This window comes from Zalophus californianus, chromosome 1, assembly GCF_009762305.2.
Source record: "Zalophus californianus isolate mZalCal1 chromosome 1, mZalCal1.pri.v2, whole genome shotgun sequence".
Classification (NCBI taxonomy): domain Eukaryota; kingdom Metazoa; phylum Chordata; class Mammalia; order Carnivora; family Otariidae; genus Zalophus; species Zalophus californianus.
This window is the reverse complement of record NC_045595.1, coordinates 6,896,258-6,916,202: the sequence shown is the minus strand read 5'-3', so window position 1 is coordinate 6,916,202 and position 19,945 is coordinate 6,896,258. Positions and strand designations below refer to the sequence as shown.

Genomic DNA, 19,945 nt, shown 5'->3' with positions numbered 1-19,945 from the left:
GCACGTGTGCACAAGTCAGGGGAGGGGCAGAGGGAGAGGGAGAAGCAGACTCCCCGCTGAGCTGGAAGCCTGGCGAGGGGCTCAATCCCAGGACCCTGGAATCATGACCTGAGACGCTTAACGACTGAGCCACTGAGGTACCCCTCCAGGAGGCAGTTTGCCAAACCCCAGTCATTCCTGATTGTCTTCATGGTTGTTGCCAATACTCTCATTGACTTGAAAGCAACTCTTAATTGGCAAAGTTTGACTCACCACAATCCTAAGCAATTTTTTTTCTAAGCCAATGTTTTTTTTTTGTGTGTGTTGGCAATATATTTTCTTATATGTATGAAAATATGTAGTATTTAAAATGCTCTCTGCATTCTATTTTGGAAACACTAATGATTGCATCTCTACAGCTTCCGGATTTTTGCCTTAGCAGCACCTGCTCAAGTAGGTCTGCTCTGACTCTGGTCCTGGGAAAGGGTTCTTGATTTGGGGCTCTCCTGCACCATGGCTAGTCATTGATGGCACTCATCTACAACTGTACTGAGATGCAGGATCCTGGCCATGGTTCAAATAAAGCCCTCTTCGTGCTGTAAGCTACAGCTCCAAGAAAACAAGGAGTTGTCAGTTTTTGCTCACCATGACCCAAATAAGAGCTGATTAAGTATTACTGGTATGAGCCAAGAAATTGTCTCAACCTATGAGGTAGGTGCCATTATTATACCCATAATAGAAATGAAGAGACCAGGGATTAGAGGCAATGGTTTGCTGAGAAGTTGGCAAAAGGTTCTGATTTGTGGCATTGGCAGGTTTCTGTAGTGTAAATTCTCCCACCATGATTTCACTCCACTAATGGGCAGTCATTGAAGGCAGAGTTGGAAGGAGACTGAGTGGTCAGCTGGGCAGAGGGGACTTGGCTCCCCACGGAGAGGGAGTCTCTCTTCTGCCAACTCTCCAAACTTGTTCATGCCTGGAGACCTCGGTACTGGCATTTCTCTTTGGAAATGTCTTCTCCCAGGTGTTCCAATAGTTGGCGCCTGTAATTCATGTTGGTGAATTTCTTTTTAAAGGGCACTTCGAAATTAGTAAGGGAAGACTTTCTTAAGGGGGACTCTTGCAACAGGAAGATCTGCAAAGTGTATGGCAGAACAGGGGAGGGGTGGGTGAACAAAGCTTTAATATGCAGAGGCTGGTAGCTGGGGAAAGGGAAAGAGGGATGTATCTTGAAACTCAACAGCCTGCATTAAATATTGTACTAACAGGAAAGATGAGGCAGGAATGTTCACGTGTTGCAGACACGTAGGGGGAGGGTGGGAATCTGGACCTGATGTGGAGCAAACAAGTTATAGTGGGGGAAGGTCACATAAAATTTAGGGCCCAGCTGTCTCCGTCAATTTAGCCTAAATTATGTCAAGCACAAAATTTGATCAGTCTTGTCAAGGTCTCAGCTGGAACATTAGCTCCTCAAAGGGTGCCTGTGTTGCATCAAGTATCCCTTATTAAAAAAAACCCGAAAACCAAAAACCCACAGTTGCTAATTAGGGAAAAAAAGAGATCCTGTCTTCACCCACACCAATCACTCACTATCCCTTTACCATTTACTTCTTTTCTAACATTTGTCATCTTCCTTACTTGATTTTTCTGTATAATTGTGTGTTGTTTCTTCTACATTCCTGATATTTAGAATCGTGCATGGTACACAGTAGGCACCAATAAATATTTATTCAGTGAATGAATGAATGAATGAATTATAAAATACCCTGCAAATAGATGCTGCAATTTGGACTTTAATAGGCAGTGAATCACCCTGTTGAGATTTCTGAGTCCTTTTTCTTTCTGGATATTCAGGAAATACCAAGTAAGTGGAATTAAGGTCATCAGGGTGTATTTTGGGTTATCAATAATCCGATACAAAGTGCATGATGTAAGTCTAATTGAGGAGACCAGGGTGTGTCTTTTAATCCCTTTGTCCTTTCAATCGCATTGCTAGATAAAAGTCAGTGACCTTGTGTGTTTCTCCAGACCAAAAGCATCCTGTAGCTCGGAAATATGTGAATAGCCTCCTGGCTCAAACTCTGACCTCGCTGACCTACGGATTTCTGTGTGTCTTGGTGAGTAATTGTGGCAGGGGGTTCCCCTCTTCCCTTCATTTTGTAAGAGAATTTTTAATTTACAGAATGTTTGCTCTTTTTAAGATTTTATTTATTTACTTGAGAGAGAAAAAGCATGAGTGGGGGGAGGGGCAGAGAGAGAGAAGCAGGCTCCCCACTGAGCAGGGAGCCCTGTGTGGGACTCCCGGCATCATGACCTGAGCTGAAGGCAGATGCTTAACCGACTGAGCCACCCAGGTGCCCCACAAAGATTTTTTTCAGAGAGGGGGGCGGGAGAGGCAGAGGTAGAGGGAGAGAGAGAAGCTGAAGCAGGGTTAGAGCCGAGCACAGAGCCAGATGTGGGGCTCAATCTCAGGACCCTGAGACCATGACATGAGCTGAAATCAAGAGTTGGATGCTCAACCAGTTGAGCCACCCAGGCGCCCCCATCTCCCCCATTTAAAAACAGTCCTCACCCACTGCCTCATTGGACAGTCTCTCCTCTGCTGCCCTCCTCCTGCTGCCTTGCAGTGTATTCAGTAAGCTTCTATCTCCTTTGTTCTGCATCTGGTGAATCCTTTCACCACCCATGCCATCGACTTCTGCCCGATCGTCCCCCATATTTGGGGGGCCCCCATCTGATCAAGATACCCCATTTAGGCACCACACTAGAGTACAACTAGGCAATTAGCTGGGCTGTGGTGGGGCCAGGCATGGGGAGAACATTTTTTTTTAAAGATTTTGTTTATTTATTTGAGAGAGAAAGAGAATGAGAGAGAGCACGAGAGGGAAGAGGGTCAGAGGGAGAAGCAGACTCCCTGCTGAGCAGGGAGCCCGATGTGGGACTCGATCCTGGAGTCCCAGGTGCCCATGGGGAGAGCATTTTAGCAGGATGGCTCTGCCCATTGCAGAACTCCGGGACAGCAAAGAGCTCAGAGTGTTCTGGGAACTGAGCAAGACAGGACAGGGCTGAAAACAAAGCAAGAGAGGAGGAAGGTGAGCTGGATGGTAAGATCTTTGAACCTAGATAAGGATTTGATTCTAAGGCTGGTGGGAAGCCATTGTGAGTTGGGGTGGCCCACAGTTAGATTGGTTTAGCTTAGAAGAGCTGGATGCATAGTGAGGTTGGAGGGCAGGAAGGACAAGCTTGAGGGAATGGAGACAAGATTAAGGATTAGTAGTGGGGTTTAGGAATGGATGATGGCACTCTAGACTCTTGGTTTCATTTTTTTTTAAATGATTTTATTTATTTTGGGAGGAGAGAGAAAGAGTGCATGAGCACAAGCAGGGGGAGCGGCGGAGGGAGAGGGAGAAGCAGACTCAATGCAGGACTCATCCCAGGACCCTGAGATCATGACCTGAGCTGAAGGCAGACGCTTAACCTGAGCCACCCAGGCGCCCCCAAACTCTTGGTTTCAAAGTGGAATGAGCGAGGATGTCAGGGACAGATGGAAGGTGGAATGGATTCTTTGGAGACTCATTTCTTTTTTTTTTATTTTAAAGATTTTATTTATTTGAGAGAGAATGAGAGATAGAGAGCACCAGAGGGATCTTAGAGGGTCAGAGGGAGAAGCAGACTCCCCGCTGAGCAGGGAGCCCGATGCGGGACCCGATCCCGGGACTCCAGGATCATGACCCGAGCCGAAGGCAGTCGCCCAACCAACTGAGCCACCCAGGCGCCCCATTTCTTCACCTGGAATTCTGGGCACTTGATGTGGCCAGAGATGTTCCAGTGACAGGGTACAGTGTTAACTAAGAAAAGGCCCCTCTTGTACTTTTGAACATTATAGTCTAGGGGAAGAGAAAGAATGTAAGTAAGCAAAGAACTAAATACATATTACAAATTGTGAAGAAGGCTACATAGGAAGAATAAGGGCTCTTAGGCAGTAAGAGGAAACTAGGTTTATATTGGATTTGGGGCTCACGGTAAAGGGGATTCCAAGAAAGTGACATCAAAGAGACCAAAAAAACAGGAAGAATTATCCGTGTGAGGCAGGGGATGGGGGCAGAGTTCAGTAGTTGGGGAGATTTTTCTCTGGAGAAGGCACCATTAAATGATAGGATTTGGGTGTTGAGAGAGAGAGAAATAGTTTGGATTGGTATGAATTTCAATTTCTGCTATGTGGTAGGGTGGAGGACCCCATCAGAGAATAGTTTTAGATTTCAAGTGATTGTGGCTGCCGTCTGGGGGTGGGGGAGAGCGTGTGCCTATATTTTAAATTTTCAATTGGCTGTTGTGGCCTGAGGGAGAAGAATCAAGGATTCTGTTAGGTTTTGATTCCAGCCCCTAGGAGGCCAGACACCCTTGTCAAATGGTTAATCTTGTTTCAATTAATTATAGCTGTGGGGTGGGACGAAGGGTGGGGTACCAATAATCCTTTCTGCCTATTTTGAATAGCCAGGGAACTCCTATGCCTTACCAAGAATGCAAATGTTTGAAGTAAAACAATTTTTTTTTGGAAGAGATAAGTTCAGTTTTTAAGTTTCATTAGGGGAATCTATGAAAATTTTAGATGACAGTAGTTGAAAAGCAGCAGGATATGGTTTTTTTAAAGATTTATTTATTCGTCAGAGGGAGAGAGAGAGCACGAGCAGGGGGAAGGACAGAGGGAGAAGCAGGCTTCCCGCTGAGCAGGGAGCCCGACGCGGGACTCGATCCCACGACCCTGAGATCATGACCTGAGCCGAAGGCAGACACTTAACCGACTGAGCCACTTAGGCACCCCACGATATGGGTCTTAATCATAAATCTGAGATCCCTAACTGGAGGTTTGGGTGTTACCAGCATAGAGATGAAAATTAAGTTCAAGGGAATGTATAGGTAGAGAAGGCACAGAATGAGGCAAGAAATAGGGCCAAGACTGATCCTGGAGGACGGTCAGCAATGGGAGAAAAGCTTGCCAAGATGAAAGAGTAGCCAGAGCAGCAAGATGTGGTCACAAAAGCCCAGGGAAGAGAATAACTTAAGAGAGTAGCAATAGAATTTCTCTGAGGGACCAACTTAGTCAAAGACAGAAGTGCATTTACTGGATTAACTTTCATTAATTCTCTCAAATCCTTGGCAATCTTGGCACGGTGAAGGGGGGTGGTGGCCTGGAAGCCTTGCTGGAGTATATGAAGGGAGGTGAGCAAATAGGGACAGTGTGAGGGTAGACTACTCTCTCGAGAAGCTTGATGGTGAAGAAGAATGAGCAGTAACCAGAAGGACAAGTGCGACATGAGGCATAAATTTGTTCCAATATGAGAGAGATTTATTATGTTTATGTTATGTTTAAGTATTAAAGGTATGAGTACAATGAAGTAGAAGCTGGTGGTGTTCCCCCAAAACTGCATTCACCTTGTGGTGGGTGTTGGGTTAACGGACACAATTAAACCAAAGAAGAGGAAAAGGAAGGGTTTTACTTACAACAAATAATGGAGAACTCGGGGGGGGGGGGTATTTCCCAAAGTGGTGTTGTCTCCAACAACAAAACTGGGGAATTTTAAGCTAAGGGTGCATACACATACATGAAGGCGCTTGTGCAATGGGGAATTCAGCCTGGAATTGGGAAAAGTCATTTTAAGGTGACAGAGTCCAGGTCTTGGTTGATGGAAGTCACCAGGCTGGTAAGGGTCAACATCTGTCAGTTCTCAGGCTTGCCTGGTTTGTCTGGTGTTTTGAGTGATCAAACTGGATTTAAATCCAGCAAAGATAACTCAAGAATGTGCTTTGGGCAAGTAGTCCTGGTCAGGCACAGATCACAAGGTGACGTGTGGCCTAAAATGAGACTTTTTTTTTAAATGTCAAGAAAGCTATGTCTCACTTTTTCTGGGGACCCTTAACTCTGTGCTTACAGTGGTGATGCAAAAGAAGAACCAAGGAATAATAATAGATGTCTTCTGAGAGAAGATATGAAGGGATTAGATAGACCAGTGGTTCTTAATTTTGCGCCCAAGGGGACACTTAACAATATCTGGGGACAGTTTTAATTTTGCAACTGGAGAGAATACTACTGACATCTACTGGGTAGAGTCCAGAGATGCTGCAAAGCATATGGGTGCCCCCATAACAAAGATGTACCCAGTCTCAAATGTCAGTAGTGCCAAGAATGGGAAAACTTGCCATAGCAAAGTCAAAAAATCCCGGCTTTAGATAAGAAGGAAGGTGGGCACCTGGCTGGCTCAGTGGGAGGAGCGTGTGACTCTTGATCTCAGGGTTGAGTTAGAGCCCCCCATTGGTTGTAGAGATTACTTGAAGATAAAAATCTAAAAAACAAAACAAAACAAAAAACAGTGGGAAGACACTTCCTTGATAGCAAAGTGAAAGAAGAAAGAAACTATGATGGTGTCATACTACGTTTGAACTAGTGGCAAGGAGAGGAAAAATCCTTTTTTCTCTCTCTCTCTTTTGTTTTGTTTTGTTTTGAAAAATCCTCATCATTGTTACTGTTTCTTTGTGAAGTAAGGTGTGAGATCATTTGTTGTTGAAGAGGTAAAGTTGAGACCATGTGAGTCAAAAAGTCCTGGAGAAACTGAAAAGAGCTTTGGATAACTAAGGGATTGCTTGTGGGGCTTTTCCTTTAGCGTTGAAGGCCTGTTTAGATTAGATGGCCTCAAATTTTTAGTGCTTCCCATATAACTGGTTAGGTAGGAATCACCCAGGTGAGATGGACAGATGGCTGAAAATATCCAGAGCAGGTGTTGTAATAGGCCAGGGAGAGAGGAATTTGAGGTTTTGGAAAATGCATTATTGAAATAATGGGCCATGGCATTTTATATGTAGTGCCAAGGGAATAAGGGATTATAAATAGCAAAATAATGGGAGGATGGACAGCTTGGATGCCTCTTTGAGGGAAGAGAGCAGGTGCACTACAGATTAAAAAGTGAACAGGGTGGGAGTGTAGCTAGCTACTGTGTTCAGGGCAGGGTGGTCTGACTTTTGTCTTGGAGAGGGCAAGAGTCTAGGATGAGAAGTTCTAAGTATGCGACTGAGATGTGAAAGTCATGGATGTTTGCTAGCTTACTCCCTAGAACATAGAATCATCTTGAATCAAGGCAGAGAGAGTGGGAGTCAGATGCCAAAGACTTAAATGAGTTAGGTCTATGCCTTGGTGCCATTGCAGATGAGAAACCAGGGAAATGCAGTGGAGATTGGAGTTTTGATAAGTGATGGGCAAGGTGGTTTGATAATACGGTAGATTTGCATTAGGGACGAAGAAGATCGAGAATACCTATCAGATTGCTTTGAGGTTGTCCATGGCAAGAAAACCAAAGACCGAGGATTAAAGACTGCTTGAATCTGAAAGGAACACATGCTAGATGGGCTATGATGGAATTGTCCTCAGTGCAAAGGAGACACAGAAAGCTTGCAAATTCTCTTGTTATTCTTCATTTCAGAGCCAGGCCTGCAGTGGACCAGAGAAGCAAGAAGGGGAGCATCCTGGGCATATTTACTCACAGTCTTGCAAAATGGCAGCCACACATCTGTCTGCTATATTTGGTAAGTTCCTAGGGTAGATGCACTTCATCAGAATTAAGTGGTCTTTCCCCCTTAGAGTGCGCCCCGAAGAAGAAAGCCGAGTAGCCATGGAGGAGGACTGGGAAGGAGAGGCTAACATGAGAGGAGATCGCGTGGAACTCTACAAAACCCTTGGAGCCCCAGAATTTGCTCCTGTATGAGTCAGTGGTCTTTGGGATTTTGGAGGAAAGGCATTGGTGCATGGTGGGGAGAGAGGGAAGAATGTTTAGGGGTGGCACTTCATTATTCCATCCATTTGTTTTATAAAGTTGGAAGATCACAACTCTACCATTCTGAGTTTCAATTTCCCTGCCTAAGAAAATGGAGACTAAATCCATTCCTCAAAGCACCCTATTTTCTGGCTCAGGGGCCGGGGGGCAGGGCAGGTTGCTCTGGCTAATATGCTTTGTGGGTGTGTGTATATGTATGGATGACTCAATTGATATTGGGCAATTTCTAGGCTGTCCCTAGACTGTCATGTCACCTTGTCCTCTATCTCTGCTTGTTCTAGACCATGCTGGTATCCATAAGAGGAACACAAAGGTGGAAAACATCCACTCTGCATTACAGGTAATTTTCTCCTAAAATACACTTCTGCCCTGGAGTGAATGTTTTTCCTGCCAACAGTGCACAGAGTGTTAACCTTAAAAATAAAACTTGTCACAGTGATTTTACCAGCAGGAATGGGTTTATTCGGGAATAGCAGAGAATTGCAATTTGGGGCAAGCAATCTACAGCCAAACTGTAGGCAAGTCTGGAGAACAAAGGAGAGGAACCTCTTTTATGGAGGAAAGGAGGGAGTTGGAAGGCTGTTACAAACGGAATGTCTATTGAATCAATTGGGAATTCAATGTCTTGTGGCTTTCCATTGGCTGAGTTGTGGCAGTCTCGCATTCCCTGGGTTGTTGCCTAAGGAGGAGAAAACCTTTCTTCCTCCTGCTGGGGTAGTGAGTAGTAGCTATTAAAGTAAGGACTTGGCAAGGTCTGTCTCTTCCTGTTGGGTCTGCAAGGACCACTGGTGGTGGGGGGCGAGAGCTCCCCCTGCTGACCTACTGGCTCCATTTCAGTGAAGTTTCCCTTTATTAATTTTCACAGGAGCCTTAAAACGCATTTTTTATCTTGAGACCTGATGGCGGTTCAGGGATTTCCAACAAAATCACTCCACTATTCTACTACTACTACCTACACATTTTTTCAGGCATCTTTTCTACTTAGTGATGTTAGGGAAAGTAAAAGGTTATAAAATATACGGTCATTCTGTGGGGGGAAAATGTATTTATTTAGCAAGCATTTTTCTTGCAGTGTGTTCAGGTCTGTTTTGGATCCTGGAGTTAGAAAGAGTAAGACTGTAAAAACTCTCAGGCTAGAAGTGGGGCCATTCATCTCATCGTGTGTTAGAGATGCTTTAAATTCTGGGAAACTGAATGAGATCCTTAAGGAGTGAGAGGGGAGTGGACTGAAGGATCTTTTTTTAAAGATTTTATTTAGTCATTTGACAGAGACACAGCGAGAGAGGGAACACAGGCAGGGGGAGTGGGAGAGGGAGAAGCAGGCTTCCCCCCAAGCAGGGAGCCCGATGCGGGGCTCGATCCCAGGACTCTGGGATCATGACCTGAGCCAAAGGCAGACGCTTAACGACTGAGCCACCCAGGTGCCCCCAGGACTGAAGGATCTTGAAATTACTATGAAAGAAGTCTTTCATCCCCAGTGAAGTCACCATGACTCTCTTCCCACGAATGTTGGTGGGGTTGGTTGCTGATTGATACAGAATGTGTTGATATTTTAGAACTCAATAACCTTTGAGGATGTGGCCATGGACTTCAGCCAGGAGGAATGGGCGTTATTGAATTCTCGTCAGAGAAAACTGTACAGAGATGTGATGCTGGAGAACTATAGAAACTTGGCATCTCTGGGTAAGGCTGACAATCCTTATTCACTGAGTTTGAGCATGGATTTCTGGGGCAAATAAGCCCCAGTTACCTTGTGGTTAACATGAATATTCCCATTAGTTTCTTGTAGGTTTTGTAGATTTTTACTTTTAAGAAAAATAGCTTGTATTAAGATATAATACACCTACCATAGTTTAGCCATTTAGAGAATACAAAGCAATATGTTGTGTATGTCTTTTTTTTTTTTTTTTTAATTCCAGAACATTCTCATTGCCCTGCCTACAGGGCATTTCATTCCTCCTTGGTCTCTAGGCCCTGGCAACAACTGATACACTTTGTGTTTCTATAGACTTGCCTGTTCTGAATATTCATATGAATGGAATCATACCACATGTGGTCTATTGTGACTGATTTCTTTCACATAGCATAATGTTTTCTAGGTTTATTCATGTTGTAGCATTTATCAGTACTTAATTCTTATTTGTTGCTGGATAATATTCTGTTGTGTAGACATACAATTTTGGTTATCCATTCATTAGCTGATGGACATTTGTATTTTTGGCATTTGCTGCTACGAATAGTGCTGCTATACGCATTCATACAAGTTTTTGTGTGGACATAAGTTTTCATTTATCTTGGGTATTATGCCTTGGAGTGGAATTGCTGGGCCATTTAGTAACTCATGTTTAACATTTTGAGGAACTGCCAAACAGTTTTCCAAATTGGCTGTATTATTTTACACTCTCTCCAGCAATGATAAACGTTCCAACATCTCCACATTCTTGCCAACACTTAATACTGCCTGTCTTTTTGTTTATAGCTATCCTAATGTTTAAAATGTTATCTCATTGTGGTTTTGATTTGCATTTCCTTAATGACAAATGATGTTGAGCAACATTTCATGTACTTACTGGGCATTTGTATGTCTTCTTTGGAGAAATGTCCATTTTAATCCTTTGCCCATTTGGGGAACCTGGCTGGCTCAGTCAGTTAAGGGTCCAACTTTCGATTTTGATTCAGGGCTTGATCTCAAGGGGGCTCTGTGCTCAGCAGGGAGTCTGTTGAGATTCTCTCCCTCTTCCTCTGCCCCTCCCCCCACTCATGTATGCTCTTTCTCTCTTTAAAATAAATCTTTATTTTTTTAAAAAGATTTCATTTATTTATTTGACAGAGACGGTCAGCTGGAGAGGGAACACAGTGTGGGGAGTGGGAGAGGGAGAGAGAAGCAGGCTCCCTGCTGAGGCTAGACATGGGGCTTGATCCTAGGACCCTGGGATCATGACCTGAGCCAAAGGCAGACACTTAACCAGCTGAGCCATCCAGGTACCCCTAAAATAAATAAATCTTTAAAAATATTCTTTGCTCATTTAAAAATTGGATTGCCATTTTTTTTTTTTTCTGTTGAGTGGTGAATGTTCTTTATATATTCGGGATACAGATCCCTTATCAGATACATGATTTGCAAATATTTTCTTACATTCTGTGTGTTGCCTTTTCACTTTCTCGGTGGTATCATTTGTGGCATAAAAGTTTAATTTTAATCCAGCTTTTCAATTTTCTGGACTCCCACTTCTATTCCAGTGGTTTATATTTCTATCCTTACACCAGTACCATGCTGTTGATTAGTGTTGTAGCTTTGTAGTAAGATTTGAATTGGTAAGTGTGAATTTTCCAACTTTGTTTGTTTTTCAAGATTGTTTTGACTATTCTGGATCCCTTGCATTTTCATATGAATTTTAGACTAACTTTATCAATTTCTGCAAAGAATTTAGGTGGGATTTTGATAAAAGCCACATTGAATCTGTAGATCAATCTGGGGAGTGTTGCCAACTTAGCAATATTAATTATTCCAGTCTATGAACATGGGATGTCCTTTCATTCATAGAGGTCTTTATTTATTTTTTATTTATTATTATTTTTAAAGATTTTATTTATTTATTTGACAGAGAGAGACACAGCGAGAGAGGGAACACAAGCAGGGGGAGTGGGAGAGGGAGAAGCAGGCTTCCCACTGAGCAGGGAGCCCGATGTGGGGCTCGATCCCAGGACCCTGGGATCATGACCCAAGCCTAAGGCAGACGCTTAATGACTGAGCCACCCAGGTGCCCTGAGGTCTTTATTTTTGTTAATGTATTTTTAATTAATTAAAATTTTAAATTAAAGTATAATTAACATACAGTGTTATATTAGTCTCAGGTGTACAATAGAATGATTTAACAGTTTTATACATTACTTAGTGCTCATCAAGGTAATTGTATGCTTAATCTCCTTCACCTTTTTCAGGAGGTTTGTTCTCTGTAGTTTGTTCTCTATAGTTAAGAATTTGTTTTGGTTTTGTCTTTTCTTTGTTGGTTTGTTTTATTTCTTAAATTCCACATATGGGTGAAATCATACAGTCTTTTTCTCCGACTGACTGACTTAATGTTATACTCTAGATCTATCCATGTTGTTGCAAATGGCATTCTTTTTTATGGCTGAATAATATTCCATTGTATATATGTACCACATCTTATTTATACAATCTGTTGGATGGACACAAAACTATTGTAAATAAGGCTGCAATAAACAGGGGTGGTGATATCTTTTTGAATTAGTGTTACCATTTTCTCTGGGTAAATACCCAGTAGTGGAATTACTGGATCATATGGTAATCCTAATTTAAATTTTTGAGGAACCTCCATATTGTTTTCCACAATGGCTGTACCAGTTTATGTTCATGTGTCTGTTGGCCATCTGGATGTCTTTGGAAAAATGTCTATTCATGTCCTCTGCCCACTTTTTAATTGGAATATCTTTTTTTTGGTGTTTTTTAAGTTTCATATATTTTGAATATTAACCCCTTATTGGATGCATTATTGGCAAATACCTTCTCCCATTTAGTAGGTTTTTTGTTGATTGTTTCCTTTACTGTGCAAAAGCTTTTTATTTTGTTGTAGTACCAATAGTTTAGTGTTGTTTTTGTTTCCCTTGCCAGAGGACTTGTATTTAGAATTCTACAGCTAATGTCGAAGAAATTACTGCCTATGTTTTCTTGTAGGAATTTAATGGCTTCATGTTTCACATTTAGGTCTTTAATCCATTTGAGTTTATTTTTGTGTATGGTGTAAGAAAGTGATCCAGTTTCATCCTTTTGCATGTTGCTGTACAGTTTTGCCAACACCATTTGCCAACACGCTGGGATCATGACCTGAGGCAAAGGCAGATGCTTAACCAACTGAGCCACTCAGGAGCCCCTTGTAGAAAGAATTTGGAAATTTTCCTTTCTTCTTTTTTTGGGGGAATAGATATGAGTAGGTATTAACTCTTCTTTAAATGTTTGGTAGAGTTCACCTGTGAAGCATCTGGTCCTGGACTTGTTTGTTGGGAGTTTGTTTTTTGTTTTGTTTTGTCTTACTGATTCAATGTCATTGTTAGTAATTGGTCTGTTCAAAAATTCTATTTCTTCCTGATTCAGTTTTGGGAGGTTATATGTTTGTAGGAATTTATCCATTTCTTCTAGGTTGTCCAATTTGTTGGCACATAACTTTTTATAATATTCTCTTATAATGCTTTGTATTTCTGTGGTGTTGGTTGCTATTTCACTTCCTTCATTTATGATTTTGAGTCCTCCCTCTTTTGATGAATGTGGCTAAAGGTATATTGATTTTGTTGATCTTGTCAAAGAACCAATTCTGTTCTATTGTTTTTTAGTCTCTCAATTTCATTTATTTTCTAATCTTCATTATTTCCTTCCTTATACCGGATTTGGGCTTTGTTCTTTTTGTAGCTCCTTTAGGTGGAAGGTTAGGTTGTTTATTTGAGACTTTTCATGCTTCTTGAGGTACACCTGTATTGCTATAATCTTCCTCTTAGAAAAGTTTCTGCTGCATGCCAAAGCTTTTGGACAATTGTGATTTCATTTTTATTTGTCTCCATGTATTTTTAAACTTTGAATTCCTGGTTGACCCATTCTTTGTTTATTAGCATGTTATTTAACTTCCATGTATTTGTATTATTTCCAGATTTTTTTCTTGTGGTTTATTTCTAGTTCTATACCACTGAGGTTGAAAAAGGATGCATGATATGATTTCAGTTTTTTTGTATTTGTTGAGACTTGTGAGCTTGTGGCCCAATATGATAATCTTCTGTAGAATGTTTTGTGTGCACTGAAAAGAATGTTGTCTTCTGCTGTTTTGGGATGGAATGTTTTGAATATCTGTAAGGTGCATCTGGTCCAGTGTGTTATTCAAATCCATGGTTTCCTTGTTGATTTTTAAAAAATATTTTATTTCTGTGAGAGAGAGCGAGCAAGCACGAGCAGGGGGGAGGGTCAGAGGGAGAAGCAGACTCCCTGCTGAGCAGGGAGCCCACCATGGGACTTAATCCCAGAACACTGGGATCATGACCTGAGCCAAAAGTAGATGCTTAACTGACTGAGCCACCCAGGCACGCTCCTTGTTTCTGTCTGGATGATCTATCCATTGACATAAGTAGGTGTTAAAAGTCCCCTGCTGTTATTGTATTACTATTGATTTCCTCTTTTTTTTAATAGTTTTATGTATTTGGGTGCTCCCAAGTTGGATGCATAAATATTTACAATTGTTACGTCTTCTTGTTGGGTTGTTCCCTTTATGATGATACAGTGTCCTTGTCTCTTGTTACAATCTTTATTTTTAAAGTCTTATTTTGTTCCATGTAAGTATTGTTACTTCAGCTTTCTTTTCACTTCCATTTGCATTGTAAATGTTTTCCCATCCCTTTACTTTCAATCTACATGTGTCTTAATGATTGTCTTGTAAGACAGCATATAGATGGGTCCTGCTTTTTAAAAAAATTTATCTATCTATCTATCTATCTATCTATCTATTTATTTATTTTATTATGTTCTGTTAATCACCATACATTACATCATTAGTTTTTGACTGGTCCTGCTTTTTTTTAATCCATTCAGTCACTCTGTCTTTTGGACTATTTAGTCTATTTACATTCATAGTTATTATTGATAGGTATGTACTTATTGCCATTTTGTTACTTGTTTTATGGTTGCTTTTGTAGGTTTTCTCTGTTCCTTTCTTCTCTTGCTCTCTTCCCTTGTGATTTTGTGGCTTTCTTTAGTGATATGCTTGAATCCCTTTCTTATTATTTTTAGGGTATCTATTATAGGTTTTTGACTTGTGGTTACCACTCAGGCTTATATATAATGTCCTATGCATATAGCAAGTCTATATTAGGTTGGTCTCTTAAGTTTGAACCCATTCTAAAAGTACTAAATTTTTACCCTCCCCCACATTTTATGTATATTTTGTCATACTTTACATCCTTTCATTTTGTGAATCCCTTGACTGATTTTTTAAAAGATTTTATTTATTTATTTGAGAGAGGGAAAGAGAACAGGAGCATGGGGAGAGGAGGGGCAGAGGGAGAAGCAGACTCCTTTTTTTTTTTTTAAGATTTTATTTATTTATTCATGAGTGACAGAGCGGGAGAGAGAGAGAGAGAGAGAGAGAGAGAGAGAGAGAGAGAGAGAGAGAGAAAAGCAGAGGGAGAAGCAGGCTCCCAAGGAGCAGGGAGCCCGATGCAGGACTCAATCCCAGGACCCTGGGATCATGACCTGAGCCGAAGGCAGACGCTTAACCGACTGAGCCACCCAGGCGCCCCTATTCTTAATTTTTTAAAAGACTTATTTTTAAGTAATCTCTACACCCAGTGTGGGCCTCAAACTCATAACCCCAAGATTAGGAGTCACTTGCTACACCAACTGAGCCAACCAGGTGACCCTGTATTGGGCTCCACACTGAGCATAGAGCCTACTTAAAAAAAAAAAATAAAAGTGCTTATTTTAATTTTTAAGCCTGGTTTCCTGGTCATTGTAACTTAGCCAGTCCAATGCTTAGTAGCATTTTCTTAAATGCCTTGCCTATGTCTCTTCATCTCTTGCCAAGTAGACCTATGTAAGAAGTCATGCCTTTAAGCTTCAGGCAACTTATAAGACCAGGTTATTTTTCATTTCCTGTTTGGGCAGGGTCTAAAAGTCAACCAAATCTGGGTGACTTGGGCCTTACCCTCTTTCCTGAGCATGTGCACAGCCTTGTTCATGCATAGAATTCTGGATCCCCAGGAACTGATTGGAGCTTTTCAAAGTCTCCAAGGTTATACCCTGGGGATAAGAGCTTTTTTTTCTGCTAAGCCGAGCTCTGAGTAAAATCTAATAGCCCAACACCCTGAGCATATAGATTTTCTAGGGAGCTGCAAGCTTAAATTAATAATATCTGTATCTATATCTATAATCATACATATATTCATGATAGATTATACACAGACACACACACAGTGGATTTTAATGTAAGAGTACAAAGGACTTACTGATACAGTTTCAGATTCTGCATTGCAACTAACCTAAAGAAACCTCCACTTGTTGAGTTTTGGTGCTTTATCAAGGAATATCCACACTGATTTCTAAAGACTGTTAATATGTTCCTCTCCTTTTCAACTACTTATCTGTGTGAGTCTAGATTTTCTTCAAAATAACAGAAAACACTATGCAGAAGTAGATATGAGAATCCAGGAATCTTTTGAGCCATGCATTAATGAGGTGTACCATGTAAAAAAAATGATATCACTCTTCTCAGTAACTTTTTAAATATGTAAGTATTTTAGAAAATATTGACTGTTTGGGGGCTGGTTCTTTTAACAATGCTCAGGTCTCTTTGACTGGAAGGCTGCTGACTTTTGACTACTATGCCGTAGAGCTAAGGAGAGAGGAAGAATAGAAAATCTGAAGTTAAAATGTCAAAGGCCCTTTTCTCTTACCAAGGTTCAGTGATTTTTCTTGGATAGACAATTTTCCATTTGTTCTGTGTCTTTGGTGAGTTTCTAGAGTTCTGAATTGATTGATTCTATTTGTTTTGCCCATCATTTGTTGTTTTAGTGGGGGAGATAAGTTAAACAGGGTCCTCATTCTATCCTTCTGAAAGCTGATCTCCCAAGTGCTTTTACTTTTGCTTCGTCTGTTAGAAATTTGTCATAATCATTTTGTTGCTCCTAAAGCCATACTTGTCTTTCTTCAGAACCTCGAAGATAAAGTTTCCACAGTTTGATGATAGTTGTTGTACACTACATGGTTCTCTCACATGCATTGTTCCCCATTGTAGAAAAGCAGCTCAGCAAACCCACTGTGATCACCCAGATGAAACAGGAAGATGAAATGAAAACAGGGACAGGAAATCACCAAGATACCTGTTCAAGTGAGCAATGGGCATATATAAACGTTTTGTACCACATCTGGTGGGGGTGAGGAAGAGCTACATTATGAAAAATCAAACAGGGAACTTAAAAAAATACCCTTTAAATTTGAGTAGAAAGCAGAGACCATTTGGTATGAGCTTATTCATGTACTTTCAGAATTCCCCAATCTTTGGCTTTTAACCTATCATTTCATAGTTTTTTTTTTTAATTACGTTATATTAGTTACCATATAGTACATCGTTAATTTTTTTTTTAAAGATTTTATTTATTTATTTGAGAGAGAATGAGAGATAGAGAGCACGAGAGGGAAGAGGGTCAGAGGGAGAAGCAGATTCCCTGCTGAGCAGGGAGCCCGATGTGGGACTCGATCCCGGGACTCCAGGATCATGACCTGAGCCGAAGGCAGTCGCTTAACCAACTGAGCCATCCAGGCGCCCACATCATTAGTTTTTGATGCAGTGTTCCATGATTCATTGTTTGCGTATAACACCCAGTGCTCCATGCAATATGTGTCCTCCTTAATACCCATCACCGGGGGTGCCTGGGTGGCTCAGTTGGTTAAGCGACTGCCTTCGGCTCAGGTCATGATCCTGGAGTCCCGGGATCGAGTCCCGCATTGGGCTCCCTGCTCAGCAGGGAGTCTGCTTCTCCCTCTGACCCTCTTCCCTCTCGTGCTCTCTATCTCTCATTCTCTCTCTCTCAAATAAAATCTTAAAAAAAAAAATAACCCATCACCGGGCCAACCCATCCCCCCACTCCCCTCCCCTCCAAAACCCTCTTGTTTCCCGGAGTCCATAGTCTCTCATGGTTTGTCTCCCTCTCTGATTCCCCCCCCCCCTTCATTTTTCCTTTCCTTCTCCTAATGTCCTTCATACTTTTCCTATGCTTTGAAAGAAAGACCTGCTTATGCTTTAATATTTACATCTAGAATCACTAATTATTCCCGTTTTGCGTGTGTGTGTATAGCTATAACCTTTGCTTATTAACATAATTTTCATTCATGATAGAACCATTCCTTAATAAATGACACAAAACACTAAAGCATGTAAATACCATTCTTTTGATCATGAATGCATTTTTCTTACACATTGTCTTCCTAACACATTGTCTTCCTAAGTTTAGGGTCAATTTGAAGAGAAATCCACATGGATCTTAGTTTTTGTCCTTATCCCACCATTTCATACTCGAGGTTGTTTCCTGTTTGTGTCAGATTGGGCTTGGGCTTTACCTGCTTTTGTCAGCATATTGACAAAAACTTACTTTCCCCCAATTTGTTCAGATGGGATGGTTCTCCTTAAAACCAAACAACCACAACATAAGCAAGATATTTTGGAGAAAGAAGCACTCAGTGGCAAGAAGGTAAGAGTCGCATGGGAATTTCTTGCTCTCTGTTAGAAGTCCAGAATTCCATGTAATACTAAGGGGGCAATTTGAGGCACTCATTTTACCAATAGAAAACAGGAAATTCTCTAAATATCATGAATTTGAAGGAAATGTACCCATTAGCTCCAAAAATGGTTGCTGAGAATCCCCAAAGTAAATATTTTCATAATGGAAGTTAGAGACTAAATATTGAAAACATCCACTCCAAAGCATTTATGTGTTAAATGTCTCTATAAAGAGACCCTGATGGGAGCAATGTGGTGTAAGATTCATATTATTCAAGCTAATAAACTCAAGACAGGAACTGTATATTCACTAAGAAAATGTTAGGTAAGCTCTAGTTTAAACATGTCAGCATTTATGATTTTGGGGGGAAGATTCTCAATCAATATAATGAATGTGATAAATCTTGTGATCATAACTTCAACCAATAGGAGCAAACTCATGGAGGAAGATCCATTGAACAGAATAAAATTGCCTTGAGCATGAAATCTAGCATCACTCAGAATCAGAGAATTCATCCTGACGAGAATCCCCATCAGTGCCTTCATCTCGGGAAAGCCCTCAGAGATTGTTTACACCTTAACCCACATGAGAACATTCTTTTGGGGGAAAAATCCAGTGACTGTAAAAATGATAAAAATAACTTCATCAGGAGTTCTTTCTTAGCTGTACATAAGAAGCAACATACAAGAGAGAAATCCTACAAATGCACTGACTCTAGGAAAGTCTCAAGTTCAATCTTATATATTAAGCATGAAAAAACTTGCATTAGAGAGAAATATTTTCAGTGTAGCCAGTGTGGTAAAGTATTACAGAACCACTCATCCTTTGCATTGCACATGAGAACCCACAGTGGAGAAAAACCCTTTAAATGTAACCAGTGTGGGAAAGCCTACAGTTCAAGCTCTTATCTTACACGGCACAAGAGAATTCACACTGGGGAGAAGCCCTATGAATGCCGTGACTGTGGAAAAACCTTCAGAGATAGTTCACTTCTTAGACAACATGAAGGAATTCATTCAAGGGACAAACCTTACAAATGTGATCAGTGCAACAAAACCTTCGGTAGAAGCTCTAGGCTTACCATGCACAAGATAATACATACCAAAGAGAAGCCCTATGCCTGCAATGATTGTGGGAAAACCTTCAGTATTCTTTCATACCTTACAAGACATAAGAGGGTCCACACTGGTGAGAAGTCCATTGAGTGTAGCCACTGTGGAAAAGCATTAAGTAGTCCATCAGCCCTGAAGACACACCTGCGGATACATACTGGAGAGAAACCTTACAAGTGTGATCAGTGTGGGAGGACTTTTAGAATGAGCTGTAATCTTAATGTGCACAAGAAAATGCATGCTGGAGAGAAACCGTGTACTTGCAATGACTGCGGGAAAGCCTTCAGGGATCACTCGTGCCTTAAAGAACACGTGAGAATTCACACTGGGGAGAAACCCTTTGCATGTAATCAGTGTGGGAAAGCCTTCAGAGTGAAATCTTTTCTCACTTTGCATAAGAAAATTCACATGAAAATGAAACAATATGAGTGTAAGGAGTGTGGGAAAGCCTTCGGTGGTCTCTTATCTCATAGGAGACACATGAAAAAGCACACGAGGGAAAAGAAACCCTTCAAGTGTAATGAGTGTGAAAAGGCTTTTAGGAGACATGTGTCCCTTACAATACACATAAGAACTCACACTGGAGAGAAACCCTATGAGTGTGATCAATGTGGGAAAACCTTCAGCGTAAGGTGTAATCTTACTGTGCACAAGAGAGTCCATACTGGTGAAAAGCCCTATCAATGCAGTGTCTGTGGACATGCTTTCAGTAAGCTCTCCTCCCTTCGACGGCATCACGAGAGCACTCATGCTGGATAA

The 19,945-nt window shown here is 41.2% G+C and overlaps 1 protein-coding gene across 1 annotated transcript; it reads left to right on the top strand.

The window, feature by feature from the left end:
* The first annotated feature begins 506 nt into the window (after positions 1-506).
* On the top strand, positions 507-19,945 carry LOC113916112 (zinc finger protein OZF-like). The gene is made up of 6 exons (XM_027582010.2): positions 507-577; positions 7,610-7,727; positions 9,359-9,485; positions 16,592-16,684; positions 17,965-18,044; positions 18,824-19,945. Exons 1-6 carry the CDS (start codon positions 507-509, stop codon positions 19,943-19,945), a joined length of 1,611 nt encoding a protein of 536 aa, XP_027437811.2.